Here is a 26,485-nt window from a genome sequence, read left to right as displayed (position 1 = left end):
CAAACTTCCTCTCAAGTTTAGTCAGCAATACCAAAGGTAATTCTGGGGCATGTCTTAGAGCTATAGTATGGTTTATGGACTATCGCTCTGATTGAGATTTTGAAGTTGAAAGTTTGTGCACATCTGAATAATAAAGACAAAGCTGTCAAATATGAAGAAGTGTATACAAATCCTTCATAATGTATTCACAATTATGTACAATGACATTAAACAAAACAAAAATTTAGTTTGTGGCTCGTTGAAAACTATTTTGGGACAAGCCCAGCATTATTTTGTTATAAAAACTCTTACCTGGATCTTGGACCAAAAAAATGCATCAGCCAGCTTTATTTTAGAACATGTTAATGTATTGCTGGCTTGGGAGAAAATTACAGTTCTTTGGATACTTCATGTAGGAAGAATAGAGGGAAGGACACTGGGAACATGAACATAGTTTAGAGTTGTATTGGTGTGAACATCATCTTGGTACCGATCGGTACAGCGTAGTAGAGGAAAGGGGTAGAATAGGAAATCGGTGATAGCATGTGACAATATCGCTCCCAGGGATCCTAAAGTTTAGTCATGCTGAGAATACGGTTGTCCCGATGAGAAGCTTACGTAGCAATTGAGTCTGGCGGGCCTGCAACATTGGAGCGAGGGAGCCATGAGACAACATCTATGAACGGTCTATTGTGATCTGTGTACAAGACGATCTTGACAGGAGTAGGATAACGGACCATGTTGTTTTTTTTACATTTTCTTTGCAGCTTCTGGTACAGTGTCTGAGAATTCCAGTGAATACACAACAATACCCATTAGTTAGGAATTCTGTTTTTACACTTGGGTGTTATCGGAGGTAAGGTGCGCTAAAACGAAGTACACTGTGTAGAGAGTCCAGGGAGTTCCCAATTGGTTTACAGAGGCAAAAGTAGAGCATACTAACGCTCTATTTGTGGTAGTGTGGGCGAGCAGTTAGGCGTATTAGAGGTTAGTGCTAAGCATTTGTTGTACTCAAAGAGGCAAGAAATGAGAGACACTCAAAGAAAAAGTCCAATTTAGAAAAATCATACTTATTTTTTTATATATTTTTAAAAAACAAGAACTCTATTCAAAGGTAAGTACTGTTTTATTCTTGCTACTTGTCAGACCCATCCTAGACCCGGATCCCTGATTACTTTCTATTAATGAAGGAGTAATTTGATATGCTCACACTGGCTCAGGTTCTTTCTTCCCTGGACCCAGGAGATTCAGTAGTGCCCTTGGACTTATAGAATATTTATTTTCATATATCCGTCGTGCAGTTCCAGAGACACTACTTGTGATCCACGGTGTGGTCAGAACACTTCCAATTTGCCCGTTCTACTCTTCGGCCTCTCATCCGCCTCTTGAGTGTTCAAGAAAGTAATGGAGGTGGTGGCAGCTCACCTTCAAAGGTTGGGAATACACTTATTTCTGTAACTTCATGCTTTTCTAATCCAGGTGTGCTCGCAGACCGCATTTGGACAACGACTGCCCTCTTGACATCCCTGGGGTTTTCCATAAACGAGCCAAAGTCCACCTGGGACCCATTCTGTAGAGTGCTTTTACAGTAACTATCCTGGGTACAGCGGTTTTTGAAGGACTTTCCATTGTCACATTAGGACTTTCCACTGTCACTTGCAGGTTATGACCCTGATATTTGGAGCTCAATCCTTGGTCTCGGTGAGGATGGTTCTGAGGCTACTGGCCTTGTGCATCCTTCCTGACCCTACTGGCCTTGTGCATCCTCCCTGACCCATGAGCCACACGGCCTCTGGGGCCCTAAAGTGTGCGGTTTCAGTGGCTCCGCACCGGGGCATTCTTTGGAGCACATTTCTATCTTGAGAGGAGACGCCCTGAAGCTTTAGTGGTGACAAGAGGACACTAACCTGACAAGCGATAGGCCTCTTTCCCTGCCTCACCCAGAGCCCACAGTAGCAATTGATGCATTGTCTATGGACTGGGGAGGCCATCTGGAAGCAGACGAAATCAGAGGTCTGTGGTCTCCAGTGGAGGTCTGGCTCCACCTCAACCTATTGGAGCCTCAGGCTCTGAAATCCTTACTCCCAACCATCAAGGAGAGGCTGGTGCAAGTTCTCACTTACACAAAATGCAACACACGGTTCTGTCACGAGGAGGGCAGAGTGGGGTCCTGAATCTTGTGACAGGACCTGCTTCTTTTTAGCCATCTAAATCTAAAGTAAATGTTCCTGGTAACCAATCATCTGGCCGAGTCTCGCAATACCAGAGCAGGCGAATGGCAGCTTCACCCAAGACAACTCCAGTAGAATGTGATTTTCTGCTAGTGCTTGAAATAGAAAATAAATATATATAAGGCAAAGTTTTCACTTACTGAATGTAGGGTGTTTTTGTATCGGGACGCTGAATAGCTACTAAGGGAAATTAGTGCTTGCTCGTCTCAAAAATGCCTACTATACTTTTCAGTACAATGCCACCACTTCTCAGTGCAGTTTTTTTTTATAGGGCACTATATACCAATGCTTCTCAGAACAGCAGCCATTATTAATTTTTGGAGCATGGCACACCACTCTGCACGGTTTTGATACTTCTATTTGAAGACCTCAGCAGTTCTCATCCAGGAGTGTGCTCATTCATTGGGCCGTGCACATATGTTCTGCTGTCCTTCTCAGCAGGAAAGCCTTCTCGGTAGGGCATCCATACACCTCGTCATCAGTACCAACACTTTCCAGCAGGCCTGCCATAACTGTAATGGGACTAGACTTTTTCTTAGCAGAACTGCCATACTTAAAATAGCAGTGCATATACTTTTTTGTCAAGTCAGCCATTCTTCTAATGGAGAGTTAAAAAAACAACGTATTGGCACGACCTCATGCATTAATTTGGTAAGACCAAAGCTTCTGAACAAGGATGCTGTTTACTTAATTAACAGTGCAGTAGAGGTACTGTTGTTTCTATAGATAGTGCCAACACTACTCATCAGGACCACTTACATTTATTTGATGGAAAAACATCTTGGCAGGACTGTGTAGGCTAAAATGACTGGACTGATTGAAGTCAAGTCTCATGGATTGGAGCCAATAGGGGAACTGGGTGAATAAGAGTAAACAAGCATTTGCAATTCAATAGGTCTCACATTTACACGAGCTTGAGCTATTGACATTGGAAAAGACAATGCCTTTTATTTTTGTTTTTAAAACATAAATAAAAGGCATTGTCATTTACAATGCGATACAAAAGGGGATGATGGACAGCGCACTTGAGCAAATCAAACACTCACCCCCAGTCAACTGATCTGGGTTTAATCCATCCCTATTCTTCAGCTCACTCAGCCACCCCAGTTCAGACATATGCAAATCAGTCTGACCCTGTGCCTTATGGGAACAGTCCAGCCCGAACTGCCAAGCCGTGTCTTCCCTGGACCGGAAACAAGCATCCTGGGACCGGTTTCGGATTCATAATCCTCATCAGCCAGGCTATCTGTAATCCAGTGGCCAAGTGAGCAAGGGACTCACGTCTGAGCATACCCTGCCAATTTAGGGCGAACAAAGCGATACAAAAGGGGATGATGGACGGAGCGTTTGAGCAAATCAAACACTCACCCCCAGTCAACTGATCTGGGTTTAATCCATCACCATTCTTCAGATCACTCAGCCACCCCAGTTCAGACATGGCCATGGACCAGGACCGGGAGCAAAGAGATAGGCCGGTAATTAGCATGGATGGTTGGGTCCAGAGAGGGTTTCTTCAAAAGAGGAAGAACCAGCGCCTGTTTTCAGGCAGGCGGCACTATCCCTGTCTCCAATGAACGATTTAAAATCGGATTAACAATGGGGTTGATGACATGTGCCACTTTGGCTAGAAACTTAGCGGGGCAGGGGTCCAGCGGGGAGCCAGATTTCATTTTAGAAAGAAATTCCAGTGAGACTTGAGGCTCAATAGGAGGAAAGCTCAACAAACTGGGCCGTCCCGAGTCAGGCACAAAGGAATGGGGTCCTGGATTAGACACAGCCCCTATCACAACAGATGGAAAAGTTGCCTGGATGCTTTTGATCTTGTTAGCAAAGAAGCTTGCCATTTGCGTAACCCAAGCTTCTGAAAAGGAGCACTTCCGAGTGATGGAGGCTGGCAATGTGAATTCCTTCACAATCAGGAAGATCTCTTTGCTGGAGTTGGTGCCCTCCTCAATCCTTCGAGCAAAATAGGCTTTCTCGGCAAGATAGATTTCCTTGTGATAGGCCTTAGTACAGCACCTATAGGCCTCCCTCAATGGTTCCAGATAGTTTGATCACCATGCTCTTTCTGCCTTCTTGCAGAGCCGTCGACTGGTATTGAGCGCTGGCGTGAACCATGGGGCAGACACTCGAGTAAAGTTCTTAGAAGTCCGCTTAGGCGGTGCCAATTCCCCCAAACACTGCGTGAGCCACGTTTGAAAGCGGACTAAGTCCTCCTCTATGTCACCCGTCGACGCACAGGGATGAGTTATCAGATATTGTTCAATCATATCCGGTGTTACTCGATGGAGGGCACTGGACATCCGGGGCTGACACCCATTATCTCTAATAGTCAGGGTGGTTTTATACTGGATATTAAAGGTCACCAGTAGGTGGTCAGACCACAACACGGGAAGGGGGGGGAGCCACTGTAATAGGCATAGTGGAGAAAATTTGGTCCAATATATGCCACTTGTTGTGGGTAGGAGACACTACATAGGGTGACAAGCCCAGTGGAGTAGTGATGTCTAAGGCTTTAATGGTATCCGCAGCATCCGCTACATCGAAATGAATGGTAAAATCGCCCAGAAGAACAAAGTGTTTAAACTGTACACTCATTACCGAAATCACGGAATCCAGCCCCTCGTGAAACGATCCGATAGGACCTGGGGGTCTGTAGACCAACAGACCCGCGAAAGATTGGGCGGGTGAAAGTGTCAAAGTCCCAATGCTTCTGCCCCAGGGATGTCTTCCGTAGGTACGATAGAGCACTCATATCGTCTGTCTATCACCAGAGCCACTCCCCCTCCTTTACCTGTGTACCGGTCTTTCCTCAACATAAAATAGTTAGAGGGCAGGGCATTAGCTACATCTGGACTTGAGGCTTCGCCAAGCCAAGTTTCCGTAAGGAAAAGGCAGGCGGGATTAGAATCTTATAGGTAGTTAAACAAATTCTGAGCATGTTTGCTCGCAGATCGAGTGTTTAGAAGGGCGCAGCTGAAAAAGCATTCAGATGATCCCGTCCCACCGTCGGGGTGTCATGATGCCCTGACTCCGCGGGGTCACTCTCAGCCCACACTTTCTTCAAAGACCACCCACAGCCAGTGCAGTGGAAACTCCCCTTAAAACAGTGGTCATGGACATTGCAGCTTCTATTAGTACACTGCTTTTAGCCCAGGAGGTGTGCTGCAGAGTAGCCACGGGTTCCTCCCAGGTGCTGTGTCCAAAGGTCGCCCACCCGTCCGAACCCGTCCGCCTCCGGGACGCTGACGGGCGCAGACGGGCTTTCCTTGGGCGCTCCTTCGGCGCGGGTTAGGCGCATCCGCTGCACGCGTCCGCTGCGCGGAGCCATCCCCGTCTAAATTTATACTCCCCGCCTGTGACCTGTGAGGCAGCAAGCCTAGTCCGCAGACTAGCAAGCTTGCCTCACCCAAGATGGCCCCGTACTTTTGCGCAGCCTCCCCGTCTGTCCCTCAGCTCCTAATCGGCTGAGAGGGGGGCACCCAGAAGAGCACGGCAAGAGAGTGGCAGGGGAAGAGCGGCGCGACCACAAGTGATGCAGGTAGGTGCGCAACTGCCCCCAAATAGGTAAGAGCGAGTCCCCCACACAATGAAATAAAAAGAACCGAGAGAGATCTCCCGGCTTTTCGCCTCAGGAGAGAGGAGCAGTGAACAATTAAAACAGTGGCACGAGTCAAAGACACAGTGCAATGCAATTTAAAACAGCGCACAAGGAAAGTGCAAAGACAATTTATTTAAAAAATAAGGTATGTATTGCTCACTCCGACAGGCATCCGCCACGGGAGTCTCGTTAAAACCGGTCTGAGGTCTGATGAGGATTATGAATCCGAAACCGGTCCCAGGATGCTTGTTTCCGGTCCAGGGAAGACATGGCTTGGCAGTTCGGTCTGGACTGTTCCCATGAGGCACAGGGTCAGACTGATTTGCATATGGCCATGTCTGAACTGGGGTGGCTGAGTGAGCTAAAGAATGGTGATGGATTAAACCCAGATCAGTTGACTGGGGGTGAGTGTTTGATTTCCTCAAACGCTCCATCCATCATCCCCTTTGGTTTCGCATTGTCATTTACAATGCCAACAGCTTAAACATGGGTACATGCAAGACCTATTGCATTGGAAATGCTTGTTATTTGATGGCTGCTGACCCATCCCTCGTGTCCTGCCTAAACACATGATGATGTGGGATGATGCGGAGTAAAAAAGATGAATTGAAAACCAAGGAGGCAAGGACTAGGATTGAGTATTACAGGCAGGTCGCTAAGAAAAATGCCATTGATCATGAATAGTGCCGCCTCACCACACCTAAGATGGATCAGTTAGTAGGACGTGGGGGAGTGGGGGTGGCACGAGCATGCTATAGTCTGGCACCCTTGTTGTTCCTGGGCCCCTTCTCATCGCAATGAGTGGAAACATTAACTCCTTCCAATGGAGACAATCCAGAAGATAGATAGGCTTCACACAATGTTAGTGTATTAATGTAAGTGTAAGTTAAAAAGGGTCCAGTTCAGTCTCGGGCAACATAAAACTAAGCACAACAGATGATAAGTGACAAAAGGCAGGTGAAACCGGTAAAATCTAGTAAAGTGCAAAAGGAGGGGGAGCTTGCAGCAGGAGACAGACCGTATCAGGACCTAGTCCGACTGTCTCCAATAGCGCTGCCACCACACCTCACTCTGCTCATCTCACTTTGCACTTTTTATGGTGAAAGCGCCTCCAAATCCAGATGCTGGGTCTGTGTATATGGTCTAGGCTTGCGTCCTCACATCCTCTTTGTATGGGTGCCGAGCCTCACTGCCGCTGACCCCGACAGCAGCCGGCCTCCCAGATAATGATGTGCTCCCACTCCTAGGTCCGCTTCCAGCCACACGAGGACAAGGAGGGGCCAAGGAGGAGACCCACAGTAGCTCCAAGCAGCAACAAACAAGGGGGAGAACGGGGTAAGGCACCAGACTTCACGAGGCCCAGGGGGCCAAGCCAGGCCGGGAGACACCAGGCGCTGCAATCTAGAGCAGCGGGTGACAGGGCGGCAGTCAGCAGAATTTCCCGGGAGCCATAAACGCTGGAACGCGGAGCTGGCATGCATCTCACTCGTGGTCGTCTTTGAGAACAACTCACTGGCCCGTGCGAGGAGTACCTTTGTTTGCCATCCCTCCGCCCCCAGGTTGCTCTGCAGTCGAACACAGCTGCAACTTTTGGTGCCCCCTTCTTCTCTGGTGATGGCCCTCTGAGATGGTGAATGAGCGGCGACTGGCAAAGACTGCTGGCACCCAGGGAACTGCGTCCTTACAGCGCCTGTTCGTTTAAGGCAGGGTCAGAGTTCCCCCGCGCACACCCAAGACCCTTCTTAACTCAATGGGAGTAAACGGAGCCCCAGATGCGAGATGGAGACCGCGCTGCACAGCTGATCCTTTTAAAGACGCACGCTTCTCAGAGCACATGAATATTTCAGCGCCTGCCCTCGGCTGATGTCATGGCACTGCCTGCTTTGGTGACTACCAATCCCCGAAGAAGAGATGAGAAAGGCCGAGAAAACAAGCGCTTGTCATGACGCAGAGTTTTCTCTTTTTCTGCCCTCCCACTTGGACGGCCTCTGCCTGCTTTCTTTCTGGCGCAAAAGGTTTATTATCTTTATGGGGCCATCTGTTTGACCCCATAAAGATAACAACGTTTTTACGCCAGAATGAAGGCAGGCCAGTCCGTGCAAGTGGGACGGCAGAAATAGAGAAAAGTGTACGTCGCCACTAGCTCTTTCCCAATGGCTGGCCAACGTTTAGCATAAACGGTAATGCCGGCCAATGGGAAAGAGGGGCTGGGCTTAAAGCCTGCTAGTGTAAGCTCCTCAAAAACATTAAATCTCGCGAGCGAGACTGCACATGTGCGCAGCCACGCAGGCTTGACCTAAAAAGAAAAATGCTCTATTCTTTGTAGAGGTGAAGAATCTATGATGAGACTTTGTCTCCACAGATCTGCTTTGTAGAACATGCATGGGTTGTTGTGAGTAGAAACCCCTCAGGCTGCTGTGCTCCGGGGCTGGGAGATCTACTTATGTGATGCACTCTGCAGATTCATGTTCAGATAGATGCTTAAATACTTTGTAAAGTGAACATGTAGGGCCTTATTCACAAAACAGGTGTAAATTGTGAAATGTGTAGGTTAGGCCAGTCCATGGTCAAAATATACATCTGTTGGGCTAATTCTCAACACATTCGCACTTAGGCTAGTTTCACTTACTCATAAAATAGCTATCAGAATTGCGTCATTAAATTAATGAAATTCATGAAAACAGTCCTATGCCATGCTAGGGGATTTATAAAGTGCATGGCGACCCGAACGCATCACAGCTCTGACGGATAAAGGACCACTAAATCAAGGCTAGAATTGTCACCAGGGAGGATCAGTTCCTAAAGCGCCATGTCTTAAGGCATTTTTAGAAACTCCGCTCATTGTTCATGGAGCGAATAGTCAGAAGGAGGGTATTCCACATCTTGGCCGCATAAAGGCCAAAAGACCGTCCTCCACATAGAGCCCTTCTAACAGTGGAAACGGTTACTAAAAATGAGTTGGGGGATCTAAGAATCCTTTTTGGGGAGTAAAGGGTGACCAGTTACCAAGAGATTGGAGGGCCACTCCCATAAAAGGCTCTGTGCCCAAGGATTTAAATTCAATCTTTTGGGCAATGGGCAGCAAGTGGAGATTGATAAGACCCTGTCTGGTTGAATCATACCTATGAACACCCAAGAGCAGTTGTGCAGCCGCATTTTGCATGACTCGGAGTTTACAAATCACTGCTTTGAGAGCACCTATGTAGAACGAATTGCCGTAATCCAGGCGTGAAAGAATGAGCGCCTGGACAACCAGCCTCCTCAAGGGCTGAGGGAGAAGAGGCAGAGTCTTGTGCAACACACGCATGATTCCAAAACAGGAGGCTGACAGTTAGGTAGCCTGGCATTCCATGGTCAGGGTTTTTTCTAGACATACCCCCATATTTGTATTGGCTGGTTTAGGAGCAGGTGGAGGACCAAGGTAGACCAGCCAGTTGAGGGTCCTTCAAGGCTGGGAATTACTCCCAAGGTTGGTCATAAGCTCTGTCTTGGCTCCATTCAACTTAATGTAAGATGTGTTCATCCTGCTGGCCACCTGTTCTAGTCAAGGTCCTAAGGTGGTCAGTGAATGGTCCACGTGTGGGGCAAGAGAAAAGACTAGCTGGGTATCGTCCGCATAGGAGACGATGGAGATCCCAAATGGAGGTATGATATCCCCCAAGGGTTGCAAGTACACGTTGAACAATGTAGGGCTAGGAGAAGACCCTTGCGGCACTCCAAAAGTGACTGGTAACATTGAAGACTAATAAGTCTTATTGAAAACTTGGAAGGATCTATCCTTCAGGAAGGAGCCTATCAAATCCAGAACTTTCCCTCCTATGTCGGCCTTACGAATCCTCTCTAAAAGAGTGGGATGGTACATGGTGTCGAAGGCCGCGATGAGGTTAGAAAGAATAATTGCTACTGAAGCCCCTTGATCAATAGTCTTTTTCTCATCATCTATCGCTGCTAGCAAAACGGTTCTGGTGTTGTGCGTAGGCTGAGAGCCAGTTTGAATGTGGTGAAGGAAAGAATATACTTTGAGGAATTCAGAGAGATACTTGTTTACGTATTTTTCAACCACCTTAATTATTCCAGGAAGGAAGGAAAGGGGGCAAAAATTCCCAGGACATGTAGGGTCACGGTTATACTTTTTTAAAATGGCCTTCATCATGGTGTGTTTCCATGGTTGGTGCACCAGAGCATTTTCCAGGGAGAGATTGACAATTTAGAACAAGATGGGGAAGGTAGTCTCAGCTCCAAGAGCAAGAATCCTCAGAGGTGCAGGGCCGTGAGGCGATACAGAATTAATTTTGCTAAAGAGTTCAGCAAAAGTATCCAAGGAGAGGCAGGAATTCCAACAGGTTAAATGGGTTGGATTACTTGATGAACTTGGGCATGTGGACCTATGACATCCCTCCCCCTTTGAAAGGAGAGGTAGGTATCCGATATTTTAGTATTAAAATAGGAGGCCTGAGCCTTATACTTATTATTGGAGGTTTCGAAGGGTGGCCCAATGGGGTTAGCTTCCAGCAGAGCTTTAGTGATTTTAAACATCACCCTAGGGGAGTAAGCAGCTTCCTGAATTCTATCCTCGGAGTAATCGGTTTGTGCAGTTCTAATTCCTGAGTGATAGATCCGAACTGTCTCCCGATATTTATTACACATGTTTTCCCAACCTACCTGTGTCTACCCTATGCATTGCATGGACTACACATTATTGAGGTTTGTAAATTAGAAATCAATTCTCGTTTAATCATTTATCTCTCGCCATCTGCCTTTCCTTCACATCATTTCAAAAGTGGAGTCATTGCAATGGGTGTCCAAAAGTTCACCTTTAGTCCTCCAAGCTGGATGAAGGTAGCAAACTTAACACAGTCTGCAGCTTTCCATGATTCTCAACTTCACTTCCGAGAGAGAGATGTTTGATGCAAAATGAAAATGTTTGGTGAGAGAATTGTCTCACAATAATATCCGTATGAGAATTCCTAGGTTAAAATTATATTTTGTTGAGTTTTCTTAAACAGACCTAATTTCGATGGAAGTTTCCTCAAGCTATTTTTTTGTTTTTCTTATCTTGTGGACTTTGTGAGGTTCTTGAAGATTGAGACGGATAAAAGAAACCTAAGAACATTAGTGAAGAAAGCCTTTGAAAGTCCCTTTGCCCTGAATAATTAGAGCTCTGAAACCGTCCCTCCTCCCAATTTTTGCAGCATTTACACTTTTGTATAACTAAGATGTTCAGAAAAGTGTTGAAAATTCCGTTTTGCAAATGTCTCAATCATCACGAAGTTCAGACTATTTGTGAGTGTTCAAACAGGAGTGTAACAGCGGCTGAAATATGTGAATGCTTTCATGGTGTGATGGGCTGAGGGATACATATTCCATGTTGTAATGGTTAATTCCTTTCTTCTTTCTTCACATCAATGCTCTCTCTTCTGTCCAGCCTGCATGGCAGGAGAATGATGTATGATGTCATGGAATGTTGGTGTGTGGACTGGTAGAGAGCGTCAGTTGGAGGATGAGAGGCTGAGCAGAGGGACACTGCTCCTGGTGGGGCTATACTTCAATCTTATTTACCATTGTTTACCTTCATCTTTCTACATCTACAATTAAAACTAATAATGTAACTACTTGGAACTTACCACCTGGTCTACAACTTGGATTATTTATTCTTAGAACAATATTCCATGCAGCCCTGAAAGAGAGAAACACAGTGTTGGTGCAGTCACACAGCCATTAATGATGGGATTCCATACAGTGCCATACGGCCAATTATTGGAAAGTTTCACAAATTGCAGTTTAAACCCTTCAGTATTTTGCCAATATAACAGGAACATTTGGCTGTGCAGTGCATTGTTTAGTAACCATTTTAAAAAACTTTTCTTGGTGCAGAACCTTCTAAATTGTTTGAGAGAGGGTCGCAACTCGCCATGCTTGATGGCTTGGTGCAGCATCGCACTGGTATTGGAGCATTTTCCAGTGCTCCTTTTCTCTAGTGATCCAGTATTAAATTGAGGCATGTTTTACCCTTAAGCAGCATTTTCATTGTACCATGTTTTGATGTCGAACTTATCCTTTTTGTTAATTATATGTGATTATACTAATAAGATGGTCTTAATTAAAGAGAAGTCTCCTCACCTCGGAGTGTTTATTTAACAATGCAGAGCAGGTTTTTCACCTTCATTTGTGGGCGGCGCTTATTTCGACATAAACTTGGACATGATCAGAGATGTTAAATTAAAATGTCTCCCAGCCAAACCTTCCTGCCATGAGTGAAAGTTGAGGGGGTTGGGGTGGATCAGCAACAGTATGGACTGGCCTGGGCTTCTCCGGCTCCCCCTCCATGAAGCTACAGCCATGAGCGATTGGCTTTGAATGTTGGACTGGGCCTGTGATGGGAGCAGGATGTATCCCAAAGATCCAGGAGTAGAACCAGCCGGGTTTGTGATGGTCGTTGGCTGCGGCTTGGCTTCTGCCACCACTACCTCTCTCAGGGCATCGATGAACATCTGACACCTTCGACCGCCCTGCTGCGCGATACTGAGCTGAGGAGTTGGGTGCTGCACTGGGGGCTGCAGCTTTGGTCCCGATGAAAGGCAGTGTGATGTGGTGCGATATTTTGAAATTCAGGTGTTTAGTGTTGATAAATACTCGCTCTCTCAGCCTGAGGGACTTGTGCTGAAGATATCCTCCCTAGTTACAGGTATTCAGAGTTATTCAGAGTTGCAAAATTCGAAAGCCAGGTGCAAAACAACACACATTGTTATTTTCCACCTCTCTTATCTTAGATAAGGCTGCCTGAATCGAGTTTAAAAACCTAGTCGGAGAGATCTCTAAACAAAGGCGGCTTCATTGCAGGATGCCTTCTCTGCTCCCCCTCTCCCTTTCTAAAATCTCAATTAAGCTCATCTGACTAAAATCCTACTTAATGATACCTTGCCATGAAAATGTTTGATGGTTCTGCATTCTTAAAATAATAAATAGCTGTTTCTTTGTTCAGTGGAAGTAAACTGTTACACGTTTCATCAGAAAGGCCTTAACTCACCCAGTCTTGGATGCCCTGATAGTCTGCATGGACCTGCTGCAAAATGAAACCCTGTAAGTATTGCACTTTGTGTGCACCTTTGAGTTCTGATGTACTTCCATGCCTTTCATTCTCTTGTTACGTTTCTAAGGTGTTTTCTCCGAAGTGCACTATATAAATTTTACAGTTGTGAATGCCAGCATACAGTGACTCCACAGCATGAAATCAACGTGGTGGAAAGCAAATGCGCTTTAAAGCAGGGATTAAAAGGACATCTGCTGGGGGTCGAAAGTGGAAGAGAGTCCCATAGTTTGGATGTCAGTAGAGCAAAGGTTAGAAACAACGACAAGTGGAAAATGAACAAGGAGTTGAATATGTATATTGACTCACCACACAGTAAATAGTTTAAAACTTCTATATGCATTAATGACATAGAGGGCCATTACTGAATGCAACTGCTGCTTCATTCCACCAACATTCTCTGGCCACATTCTACATTCCATCATTACTGAATGCCATGACCGCAAATACTACATTACCCCTTACAAATGAACACAACAGGTGCACTGTCAACATTACACCATTTGACGATAATACAAAAACAGAACCCCCCCCTCCCCCGCAAACAACCACGCCGCAAACCAATTTACAAAAAAATAAACAAACACAAACTGAGCAAAATATAAACCTTTTTCTGAACAATATCAGAACATGGCCCAAATAGAATAAAACACATAACTTATGATGGATAATATAACAATATGGCATAAAAATAAATAAATCACCTTCTCATCTGAATCTCAAAGGTACCCATTTTACCCTTGTGCTTCTGCGAGGATGAGTTTCACCCTCGTGACACTCACTGTTTCCTCTTTGTCTCTACATCACCAGACACATCAGAATGCTTCATCACCCTTTCAGCATTCTACCAACTCTTACCCTTAATTCTCACGGCATTACCACACACCTTGTCAATCACTGTGGATGTACATAACTTTTGTTTACTTTTCTTCACAAACACAGGTTTATAAAAATCTGCACAACATCCCCAGAATTAAACTTGCATGGCTTAACTCTTTTCCTCATGTCATAATACTCTTTTTGTTTCTCCTGAGCTTGGATAACGTTTCTTTTGACCTTACCATCTTCCTCCTCAAAAATCACATCCAGCTTTACCCACCTTTCCATCCAACCCGGACACATCTTTGTGGCAGGTTAGCGTCCTTTGTCAATAAATGAGGGTTAGTATGGTAAAACCATAACATAGCCCGTACAGCTTTGCTCAAAGCGAATTTGTTTGACAACGTCCAATGCACACACTGAACAACCACTCAATTCATACGTTCAACAAGTTCTTTGTTTTGTGGGTGATACAAAGAACTCTTAAAATATTTGACATCATCAGAATTAAGACCTTTCTGCACCTCATCACTCACAAACTGCACCACACTATCCGAAACTAGAGATTGGGGTTAGCCTTCACATAGAAACTCATCCTTTAGAAATCCCAACTACACTTGTGCCACTGGGTTACAATACAAATCGGATTTCTGGTCGTTTAAAGTAGAAATCAACCAGTAAGCACGCAAATCTTGAACGACTAGGCAAAGAATTAAATGGCACAACTAAATCCATGCCAATTTTATCCCATTGTCTAGATTGGCTATCAAGAAGAACTAGAGGCGGGGAATTGACCTTCAGACTCTCTTCTGCATCTGCACAAACAAAAAACTGACTGATGACCAAATCAACCTCTTTGTCCATGGATGCCCACCAGAAAGTTTTACTTAGTCTGTGCTTTTTAAATGTTCACACCAAATGCCCTTCATGGGCAGGATTAATCAATCTACATAGAGTGCCCCTTCCTTAACTCTCATTTTGTGTTGAAAGGCTTTAATCTTCCCGAAAGTGTTAGAAAAAACCTATGGAAATTTCATACATACTTCATTACTAGCCATGTCCAACACTACCGAAAGTTGATCCTTCTCTCCTGGCCTCAAAACATATGGAACAAACCCCGATGGAACCATCCCAAAAGCAAAGTCTTTTCACTGCCACATACATTTGATCAAAACTGTTCCTTCCTCTGAAGATCAAGATGTGTAAAAAAAAAAAAGACCACTCCATTCTCCTACCTTCATTAGAGACAGGAGCTTAATAAGGTGGTTCTAACTCTCTCCCTGGCCATGTCTCATTAATTAACTTGTGAATCTTGCAACGAATCGATCTAAAACTGCACAACTTTGTCCTCCACCTGAACAACAATGTGTGGGTTTGCACATTCTGTGTGTATATCATAGCATCAACATATCAAGCAAAAGGAAGGGTGACTATGTAAAGGAACCACGGATATAATTCAATATAAAAAACTCAATTTCATTTAATAAATGTTCACATTAAAAACAAAATGTGCATCACTTTCAATATTACATAAAATTCAATAGAAATTACACAAAATAACAAATTACATAGGAAATGATAAAAAATAATCATATATTAAGAAAGACCAAAAAAATGGCAGTCAATGTTTTCCGACGCGCGTTTCGGCGTTTCAAAGACGCCTTCCTCAGGAGCCACAAATTTTATTTAATAAAAATGAGAGATAGATCCATGTAGCATGTAGTGTCCGAAGTCAGAAGGATAACATTCTCTATTTCATATATCGCTTCGGGAATTTATAAAAACGTATACTGTTCAACGCAAGTAGATACACCGATTTGTGATCTTTTCTCAAAGAGCCAAGTGAATAATGAATATAGATAGGGATGTTCCTCATCGATTTCACTGGTACATGTGAATCACATTCGACTGATATCGTTACAAAAGTAGGAAACGCTATGTCCGCAATTATTCTGTTCAAGCAGGCAAATAGGCAAATACATCAAAGAGTGTTCTTCTTTCGAAGGGACCAAGTCCGTCGTGGATATAAATAGGATTCTTTCGCGCCGATTTCACCGGTATATGTGAATCGCGCTCGATGGGTGTCGGTGAACCAATGTAAGAAGCTATCAACAGAAGCCGACGACGCTATCACGAAATGGCCGATACTTTCACCTTAGCATCCCGAATAAATTTGGCGAAAATCGTTAAGGATAGATGAAGCCTGCAGAAGCAGACCGGGCGCTGCACTTGATAGCCGCTGGCGTCCTGTGACCGTTGAAAATCGTTCACATTCACCAGGATCTCCAGTCGTGACATGGCCTTCTTTAACCACAAGAACCATGTCTTGCAAATCTTCTTGGACCTTCAACAATCCTGAAGGTCGCATCAGTAATCACATTGAGCATCTTGATCATTAACCTCCTTTGCCTGCAGGTGACAAATATTGCTTGGCATCCACTTTTTTTTATAGCTCAAATAAAGCCCTGCGTGGACCCTTTTTGGCCTTAATTCTGTTGTCATCAACAATATGTATACCTCTTTATGTGTGTCTTCCAACTCTTTGGCAGATATCTGAGCAACTTCAATGCTCTACGCTGTCCTTTATAGTCCCTTCCAACGTAGGATTCCCCATGTGCAGCAGTTTTGGTTGGTTCTGTTTGTTGAAATATAGACAAACCCATTGGTCACGCACCGATTGGTCCATAAAATTATTAAACTGACAATCCGATATGAGATGTCTCCGTGTAGAAATGTACAAGTCAACTATCTCACCATTTAATTGTTATCTCTTAAAGAATTTGTTACGCGGCAGTATAAGCCTAGGCTACACATCAAACCTTAAACTTATCGTCTTGACCACTTCCTCTTACTCATCCTGCTGCTTACCATCCTCTAATACAATTTCAGGTATGTGCTTATATATGGATCTCCCTTCAAACCCTAAGGAGTGTAGTAGAAGACCTTTTTTCCTTTCAGGTCTAAAACTCGTTGCCCCAATGCCCCCAAGTACATTTTGAATGCATCAAACTACTCTCTCCAACTTATGGGTGGTGCTCGCTGTGTATCAAGGAATGGTGGAGGTGGAGTCACTGACTGTATCATGCTATACTTCTTGTGGAAAACTGTGTTGCACTTCCCACCAACAAATGAGCAAGAATGTTTCAGAGTTTGTCTCCTCTCCCATTGGGAATCATTGGCGATTTAAGGAAGCCTGTTCTCGCTGGCATCATCACTTGGAAGGAGCAGTGCATCTTGTACTTGTTTAGACTGATTATAAGAATTTGAGGATTTTAAAATTGACCAGATACATCAACTGTAAACATGTCAGCTGAATATATTTTTAACAATAAACTACAATTGCCAGTACTGCCACTTATTAAACTGATTCGAAAAAGAAGAGACTGAATGAAACCGATCCAAGATACATTTTTGTTACCTGCATTTCGAATGCATTGAGGAACTGCAAAGCAGTTCTCCCTTCGCTCTCCACAGCGAATCATTTGAGAGAAAGGTATAAAGCGAGCTGGAAATTTGACACGAAGATTGATTGCTAGAGAAGACGTGCCAGATCACCATGAGTCTGCAGATACACATACTCTGTGATCTACCGAGAATGGTCAGTATCTGTCAGGAAAGTCCAGGGCTCTTGGCGGGCAGAGTACTGTGCTACGGTCACAAGGATGGAAGCACGAATAGCTAGCTCGAAAGAATCCATCAAGGTATGTAGTTCCCAGAGCCGCGTTCTTGAATATACGTGTCTGAGGGTGGAAGTAAACCATCTGAGGTGGAGTTGGTGTCTCGGTGCATGGTGAACAAAGTGTTGTCTCAAAATAGGTCTTGTGACTTAATTTTCTTTGAAGATAAACAAGTTGGAAACGTCTGGCACCAACACTAAATAGCAAACGTGTGCAGGCCAAGTGAATCTTCAGCTCTACACTCTATGAACACCTAGTCACAGGGTGAGGAACAAATCTATATCTCTGGCACAGTTGTCTGTTTCACCAAACTCTGAATCTGGATGAGGCTAACTTATCATACAGAAGACTGAGAGACACCTGTCCTATTTTCTGAAGATGGTGTAGTATTCCTCATCTCCTTGAGGGCTAAGGTGATCTAACCGGGTATATTCCCCCACCCACCAAATTGGGTGGTTTTATGTCGCATCCACTAGAATGATCAGACACTGTACCCAGGTGGTACGTTTTTGAGAATTTGAGGGATTTTATGGCACTACTCCTCGCAAACATAGTACTCCAGGTCCTTGCCTTTTAGCCCCCATTGGTTTCTCAATGCTCAGCTTGCTGTACTGTTTCCTAAGATTCAGTGTTTCACAGGCCAGGGGAACTAGCTGATGCTAGCAGCAGTCAAAAGTATTGCACTGGTAGACCTCCTCAGGTACCATGGATTAGCAACATGATTAAGATCTTGGGCAGGTTATAATACAAAGAGTGTTGAACTAGGGTTTTTTTCATGCAAGCTAGTTTATATGCATGATTATTATAAGGCTTTTTATAAGGTGGTTCTCTGCCTACAGAAGGAGGCAGGCTGAAAATATTATTAATTGCGAGACAGCTGGATACTTATACGTACAGCCTTGGAGTCCACAATAGTGGAAAGCGAATGCTGTAGTATGGAATTTTAAATAACTTATTTTGCCAAAGTTATAGTTTTTGGATTTTTGTTTTTGCTGTGGTGGTACTTGATACAATTCTACCTCAGAATAGTACGAAGTTAAAAGGAATAAGTTTGTTGATATGAACCATTCAGCTGATATGATGACCAAGTTTATTTAAAGTCAAAAGTACAGCACAGCAACTGATCTTTAAAAGCAATATGTAGGGAGCCAACCCTTGGCACTGCTGTAGGCGGTATAGTGTCTGGAATTTCAGGTTGCTCAGTCTGATGGTGTCTTGTCTTTCCACAGGGGGAAGAAGTACGATAAACTTCACATCGCTGTGTTTACTGACCTGAGCAGCCCATTCAGCATGGACCAGGTGAACATCATCATCGCCAACATGAAGAGAGCTGGGATCTCCCTACAGTTCTTGTAAGAAAGCGTTTAATTGTTATTGTGTAAGGGGCATTATTAGTAGTTTCTATCTGGGTGGTGAGTGCCTGCATTAGATGCTTGTGGTATCAAAGTCCATTATATCAAGGGCCGTGATGTAGAAGTGTAACCCGGGGAGCAGAACATTGTCAAGCTTGTTGTAGTGCTAACTGTGTTCCACCAAATGGGTGGAAAGAAAATTGAGCATGATGGAACTGAAGTCTTTCGATGGGAGACTGGATCTGACAAACGCCTGTTTTAGACATTACCTTGCACTTAATTGATCAGACCTTTTCCGAAAAGAATGTCTGCAGTTCCTTAAATATCTTGGGTGGGCATGGCGGATCCGGTCAAAAAGACTTAGGCAAATTGTTTAATCTTGATTTTAAATTTACGGTCCGTTATCGGCCTATCTCTTTTAGGTAATTTATTTAATCCCCCCATCAGAATTGGCAGGGAAAAATCAGCTGATTCCTAGCACGTAGGGGGTTTTATGCTTTTTATCTAGCAATGTTAAATACTGAATTTACTATGTATGTATGCTTTTTAAGATACTTTTTATGTCGAAATAAAGCCTATTTGACTTGACTTGACTTAAATTACATTACCATAGTGACATTAGCACATTTAGACATTTAGCAAAAGAACAAACCACACAGTGTGTGGCAAATGATGTGAAATAGTGTTTAAGTACCGATTGTATACTCTCCGGAGCACACGGGTGGGATTTGAAAAAGGTGTTTAAGTACCTGAAGGCTATAATCAATGTATATTTTAAGAGTTCTAAGCATGCAACTGTACAGGACAAAGTGCCAACAATATGGGATATCAGGGATATAGACTTCTTATTTGGCCATATCACCCTTCCTCAAAAAATTACCTTATCTTTCTCACTTACTCCCTTCCGTATTAATATAATGAAAGATGTCCTATTGACTTTTCAATATTATTTGTCCTATTATGACTTATTCTGCTAGATTATTTAATATTAGAGACTTTATTCGAAATATTAGGACAATAATGTTGATGCCATCAGATTGAAGTAATTTTATGAACTGCTGATGATATTAAACATGACACACACAATGTGCATAACAAGGAACATACCCCGGATCATAGGTGGACCTAGAACTTTAATATTGCTAACTTAGAGTGAGCCAAACTGGTGAGATGACTATTGCACCATCAGGTTCACTATGCCTTTGAAAAAAGCTAGAAAACACTTTAAAATGGGAATGTTCCATGGTGCTCAAGCGGAACAATCTGGACATTTACCCTTTTTCAATAATTGAAATGATAACCTGCCTCCCGTAATATTTAATGTTTAATAACAATGTACAATGTACAGACAGTGGATCACTCAAACAACACATTTGATAGTTCCTTTTCAGTCAAGAGTTTTAAAGAAAAATGCAGGCATTTAGCTCCTTGGTGCTCCAATGCGATTCTACTTGCCAAAATCTACTTTAAACAAGCCGAAGCAAACAGAGACACACATGCAAAGATGCAGATAATTACTTGTAGAAAATCCATGGCAGATATTAAAGTTTTAATGAAACTTAAACATAAATACTACTGAGAGCTTTTACCTCTCATGACCCCCAATAGAGCAATATATAATTATTTTATTTATTTTATAAATATTAATATAGATAGGGAACTATGTTGAATCTAGAACAAATCAGGAAAGATCCCCACTCATAACTTATCCAATGATAAAAACAAGGTTTTCATTGACAAAATTCCTCATCTATGACAACAAATTGAGATGGGAAACGTTCTACCTGTGATTTTAAAAAACCTGTCCCATTACCTCCTCTGTATCAGTATTAATCCAGATACCTTCACAAGACCTCGGTGATACATTAAATACATTAAAATATGGTTTTTGTTCTTGTTTTAGGAGTGGGTGATCCTTACCCACTTCTAAAGCTAATAAACAAGTCTTTTGCACAAAGTGTTGTACCTCAAAGTTGCCACGGTCAGCCCATGTTGGAAAAAACCTCACTTAGATCCTAAAGTAATGAAACATTTCAGCTCTATATCCTTATTTCGTTTTGCAGCAAAAAGTTTAGAAAACCATGTAACTTTACGATTATGGAATTGTTTGATGTCCACGAACCAGGGCTTGATACAAGCCAGATTCAGTCCAGCGTACAGTACTGAGTTAGTCCTAATGGCTGAATCAAATTTCCTCTGTGTTTAGACTGATGGAGGCAACATCAGTGCATTGATTTTATTGGGCTTTTCTGTGTCTTTTGATGTGGCTGACCATTCCTTCCTTGGAAAATGTCCAAATATTTCAGGCATTTCCAATGTTGCAGTGAAGTGGTTCACATCCTTTCTGGACAATTATTTTCACGCCATTAGTTGATCTCATTTCACATCCCCTGTAGTTACTATGTCATACCACAGGGATCTGCCTTGTCACCTCATCTGTTCAACATGTATATGTGCTCTTTAGCAAAACTCCTCCATACCGAAAGGATGAACTAGTTCATGTATGCAGCTGGAATGCAGCTGCTTGTCCATCTAAATGGAGGTCTTGATTTAGCTTTCACTTCAAGCAAAGTATAAAATTCACTTGGGAATGGATGGCTAGTAATTTCTTAAAACGTAATGCTGAGAAAACATGAGTCCTAGCCCTTCGTGGATGCTCTGACCCGTGCCTAAATTTCTGTCGGCCTTCAAAGATGTGTGAGATCCCTGTCCCAGTAAATACTGTAAAAAAGCTAAGAGTTAAGCTTGATGTCTCTCTTTCCATCCGTACTGAAAAAGCTATGTTGGTCTCTTCCTCTTGTTCCACCTCGAACTTCTTCCAAATATTTTTCTTTTTCTTGACAAGAAGGGAAAATAACCTGCCATTGCAGCAAATATTGGCTCTCGACCTGGTTATGCTAATTCTTTTGATGTGGAACTTCCATCTCATTTCTTTCATAACATCTAAGGCTCCCACAATTCTACAGCTAGACTAGTCATTGGTGCGCGCTGGTTTTGTCACACAAAACGGTTACTAATATTAAAGTTAACACTGGCTTTCTCTGGAACATCATATTGAATTCCAAGCTCTGTGCATCACCAATAGGGCCTTCTATGACCAATTTCCTTAGTTTGTAGAGAGAAAAAAATCTCAGATCCACCACTGCCAAGTTGGTAACAGTTCCTAAACCTGACAAATATTAGGTTGGTTGATGGTGTTTTCTTGTTTGTGACCATAAATCCTGAAGCTCTCTTTTAGGTGATCGCCACTCAGTTGCCCCTTCAGTATTTTCCGACGAGTGTTAAAGACTTTAGAACGTGAACGACCATCTTTTTCATGGTTTCACCCAATATTTGCTCCATCTATTTTGCTGCACTTGGATCTCTGTGCACTTTATCCCTGCTAACCAAGAGTAAAGTGCCTGTGCTCTTCATTTAAACATGTTGACAATTACTCAACTCTGATTGGCACACTTAACTTTCCTAAAAGGCTATAGTATGTGGTGCAGAAATAACCCATGATTAAATGTAATTTGTAGACTGAAGTACTGATTGTGCCATACACTACAGTTGCAGATAAAATGTGCCTTTAGGCCTACCCTATGTAGCCTGGGAGCAGCAGCCTAAAATCTGCCATCCAGACCTGCCAAAATGACCCTTTTTGACAGGTGGGAAACCCTGCTTTTAAATATTAATATGTCACATATAAGTACAGTTCGTCGCCTGCAAATTAGAGTGCCTGATATTTAAAAATGGAACATTTGTGAAATTAAAATCTGCTTGTTCCTCCAGTGACTAGACCCAAATGCTATTTTTACTTTCAAGGCTGTAGCTAAATCCTAGAAATGTCAAAGTACTTATAAAAGTTAATCTGGAGCTTCTGATGGAATCCTACAATAGTCATTCAAAGACAACCTTTAACATTTTAGTAAAAGTCCAATGTAATGGTATAGTAAGATGTTTAATAATTATTTACGAAAAGCGCTGTTTACAAAGTTACCTTTTTACCTGCCTGCATGTCTAGTGGACTATTTAGTACACGCCTACTGACAGCTGGTCCGCCAGTGCTTTACCTTAATAAGGCATGACAGCTGCTGCAGAACAACAAAATGACCTGGGTGTGCGGAGGTATTTTTCTTCCCCTTGCAGGATGACTAGTTAGGGTGGACCCAAGAACTTAATTAACTGCCCCTTTCACAAGTACATGTAAGCACGTGTTAGGTCAGACCTGAAGAAAGAGAACCTGTATTCCCTAGGCCATGCTGGACCAACACCCATTGGGAAGGTAGCTACTACCCAGAACCCATTTTGAGGGACCACGGAGGAGGTGACTTCTCATTTCCCTGGCCACGCCTTGGAAAGGAAAACAGGATCTGCAAGTGACCATCTTGGGTGGTGGTGGGCAGGTCGGAGAAGAGGTCTCTGGGATCCGGTTGTTGTTTGAAGTTGCTGTAGATGTTTACTATTTTGCTGTGGAAGAAGTTTGATAAATTATTACAGAGTTCCTTTGAGGGGGTGAAGCTGTTGATTGTGGTTTCAGGGGTGGTAAATTCTTTGATAATGGAGAAGATTTCCTTGCAGCTGTAGGTGCTCTCTATCAGCATTCCGATAGTGATCTTTTTTTTTGGGGTGTGGGGGGGGGCGGGGGGTGTTTTGCAGTGGCTGTTGGTAACTTTTGAGCACAGCCTTGGATATTGTTCTGGAGTGGTCTCGTGATTTGTTCTCCATTTCCTTTTGTAGCTGTTTGGAATCTCGGCGGTCGTCTGTGTACCGGTGGCTTGTTTGTTGACTCTTGCTGATTTGCAGTTTGCAGTGCATGCGTTCCATGAAGGACGTGTTGTTCTCCTTGGATGTAGAGAATTTGATGGTTTCCTTGTGGACGATGGCGAGTCCTCCTGGGTTGTGAAGGCGGTCTTGCCGTGCGATCTTGTCTGTTTTGCCACGGCGATGTGTGCCGGTGTGGGTTTGAGCTAGGTTTCTGTGAGGAACAGGAGCTCCTGCGTGTTGTTGCTGGGGATAGCCCAAATCTCGGTGGTAACTTTGCTTAGAGATCACTGTTGAGAAGCATGCGTGCTAATGGCTTTTGTGGTGCCTGTCGTAGGGTAGGTGGGGATGCTGCTGGGGTGTGTGGTGTGTGTGAGTGCTGCTGCAGAAGAACCAGCAGTTGGTGCATGTGAGAACTCCGTCTGTGCATGCGGTGTGGCAGCGGAGAGATACGTTTTCGAAGGTGGGCTGCTGAGTCCCAGGGTTCCTGGTGCTGGACTTATAAGCTACTGTAAATGTAAACGTATGTATACTTGTAAAGCGCACTATCACCTTTCAGGCATCCTGGCGCTGTATACCGCTGTGGAACCCTTCCAGGCTCTCCCTGTGAGATGCCCCCTCCTGGGCACCCACAATGTGAAGCCAGGCATCCCAGCGCTTTCGGGCCGTTGTGGAGATTAAGCAAGCTATTGCCCAGAGTTGCAGAGTGGGACCCATGGTTGGAGTAGGCTCCGAGGCGAGAATTATCGAGTCCGCTGACCATGGCCCAAGACCCGCCGAGGCGGGAATTGAACCCTGGTCCCGGGCTAGACCCCTGAATCAGGGTCTGCCGCTTCTGACCAGTGAGCTACACTCCAAGTCTGGGCGTAATTTGATAGGTCAAAGTTTACACACGACTCACTTCTCACAAAATAGTTGGAGACTACCGCACCGGAGAACCGAATATCACCGAGTTCGATTTCACAGACATTTGTGGCAAATTGAATTTCTATTCATATACCTCAGACTGTGTGAGCTCGTAACCAGACCGTCCATTAACCAATAGGGGAACTTTTACCTGGTTGGCTGCGTTTTGGTTTCATTTTGTACGATAATTACAACACGACTAATGGACCGAATTAGGTGAACCATCTGACATTACAGGGTGACAGTTTACACTGAGGTACCGAATTATTTTTGTTTTTCAGGTTTCCTACAAAAAGCTTCAGGTATGAATCGCATTTATATGGACGGTGCTCCCCCTAGTGGCCTTTCCATTAAATTGTTGAACAATGAATCAATGCACAATTCCTTCAGATCTTGCTACTCCTGGAAATAAAATCGGCTCCTTTTATTTAGAGTGACCAACTTTCCATTATCACTACGTAGAAGCAAACCCCCTTCCTCGAATACAGGCCAGTTTAAAAGATATAACTCGCCGGAGTTTGAATTTACTCCGGGTGTTACTTTTCATTCTGTATTTGAGTTCAAATCCTGCAACCATCTCCTGGAGTAACCCTAGGCTTCGCACTAATCCAACTTTTGCAAGGCTACTTTACAAAGTAAACAACTCTACTATCAAATAGAATGACATAGTCTATCTTTTAGAGCCCAAACTGCCTCGTAGCCACCTTCATCCACAGGCCCCGGTCCAGTGGGTACTATTTAGCTATGAATCGTGGATACTTGACATGCAGGGTCGGCTTTTACTCTTCATTTGAATATGCTAGAAATAAACACTGTATTGTAAAGCTGGTCAGGACCCACAACACAGTGACGTTTTCCTGGGAAGGGCAGTCCCTTGGCCTTGCCATCAGAATCGCTGTCACCCCATTGAGGCCTGTTGACTAGTTGAAAATTGAAAATCAGAGATGCAGTTTTTAATCCCATCTCCCATTTGTCCAAATTGTGTGCTTTTGGGCAGTCTCTTTTAGAACTTCTCAGCTTCTTTTTTTTGGCAACATTGGGAGTATTTTGAATCACTTTAAAAGCTGCTTTTTGGCTCATAGTTAAGCATAATAGACAGGATATTACCTCGGAGAAGGGATAAGCGCCCGGTCTCTTGGTATATTTACCAAAATGCAGTATTGTGGTAAATGTATACCCTCTGCAGCAAGCAGCAGTGTGAGCCACTCTCGGGTCATATATAACACATTGATTGATCCTGCCCTTATCTTGCTGTCCCTGTGCCTCCGTCCACTGATCCGCTATATGTCAGCACTTTGAAAGAGGCTTAATGGAAGAAATAAACACCAAAGGCATCCTCCCAGGACAGGTCCCCAGGATTGTTTTCATTCACATTTAGGGTACTTTAATCACAGGTGGCCGGATTGGCATTACATTGACTGTACATTCGCCTTCAGCGGCATGTTGCCGGACTCCTCCTGTGTTGAATTTCTTCCCTCCAAGCCATGTCAGGCCCCTCCTTATTCAGTTCACAAAGGGCTGATAGAGTGAGAGATGTTTGTCCTGTGGGAAGGTGAAAAGTGGCTTGGAACAATATGTGGAAAAATGGGCATCCTGATGTGCCTTTGTGCGGGCGGCGGGACGGGAGCCATGCCGACAGGGCAATCCTGCAAATGTACAACAGTTGGCTACCTTAATGTAAATGTAGTATACTTGTCCCGGCGCTGTATAACGCTGTGGAATCCTTCCTGGCTCTCCCTGTGAGATGCCCCTCCTGGGCACCCCCAAGGTGAAGCCAGGCATCCCAGTGGTGTTGGGGCCGTTGTGGAGATTAAGCAAGCTATTGCCCAGAGTTGCAGCGTGGGACCCATGATTAGAGTAGGCGCCGAGGCGAGAATTATCGAGTCCATGGACATTGAGCCCAAGACCCTGCCGCGTCAGGACTTGAACCCTGGTCCCGGGCCTGATCTCTGCTTCAGAGTCTGCCGCTCTAACCGTGAACCACACTTCTCCACAATAAGCCACACTTCTCCACAATAAGTATAGCCGATGCTGCTGGCGCCAGAACGACTTTGGTACAATCTACTTCACGTTTTTAATTTCAGATTCAA

At 43.9% G+C, this 26,485-nt stretch overlaps 1 protein-coding gene across 2 annotated transcripts in view; it reads left to right on the top strand.

Annotated features, from left to right (window-relative positions):
• The window catches only part of XRCC5 (X-ray repair cross complementing 5), a 558,141-nt gene that overhangs the window by 18,245 nt on the left and 513,411 nt on the right, over nt 1-26,485 (top strand). For both annotated transcript variants that reach the window (XM_086954491.1, XM_086954493.1), the window contains exons 4-5: nt 12,843-12,891; nt 18,624-18,746. In XM_086954491.1, coding sequence (XP_086810617.1) covers nt 12,843-12,891; nt 18,624-18,746 — 172 coding nt within the window. The remainder of the gene's footprint in view (nt 1-12,842; nt 12,892-18,623; nt 18,747-26,485) is intronic.

The sequence above is a fragment of the Lissotriton vulgaris genome, chromosome 2_1 (assembly GCF_964263255.1).
Source record: "Lissotriton vulgaris chromosome 2_1, aLisVul1.2, whole genome shotgun sequence".
In the NCBI taxonomy this organism is placed as follows: domain Eukaryota; kingdom Metazoa; phylum Chordata; class Amphibia; order Caudata; family Salamandridae; genus Lissotriton; species Lissotriton vulgaris.
This window is presented reverse-complemented; position numbering and strand designations above follow the sequence as displayed.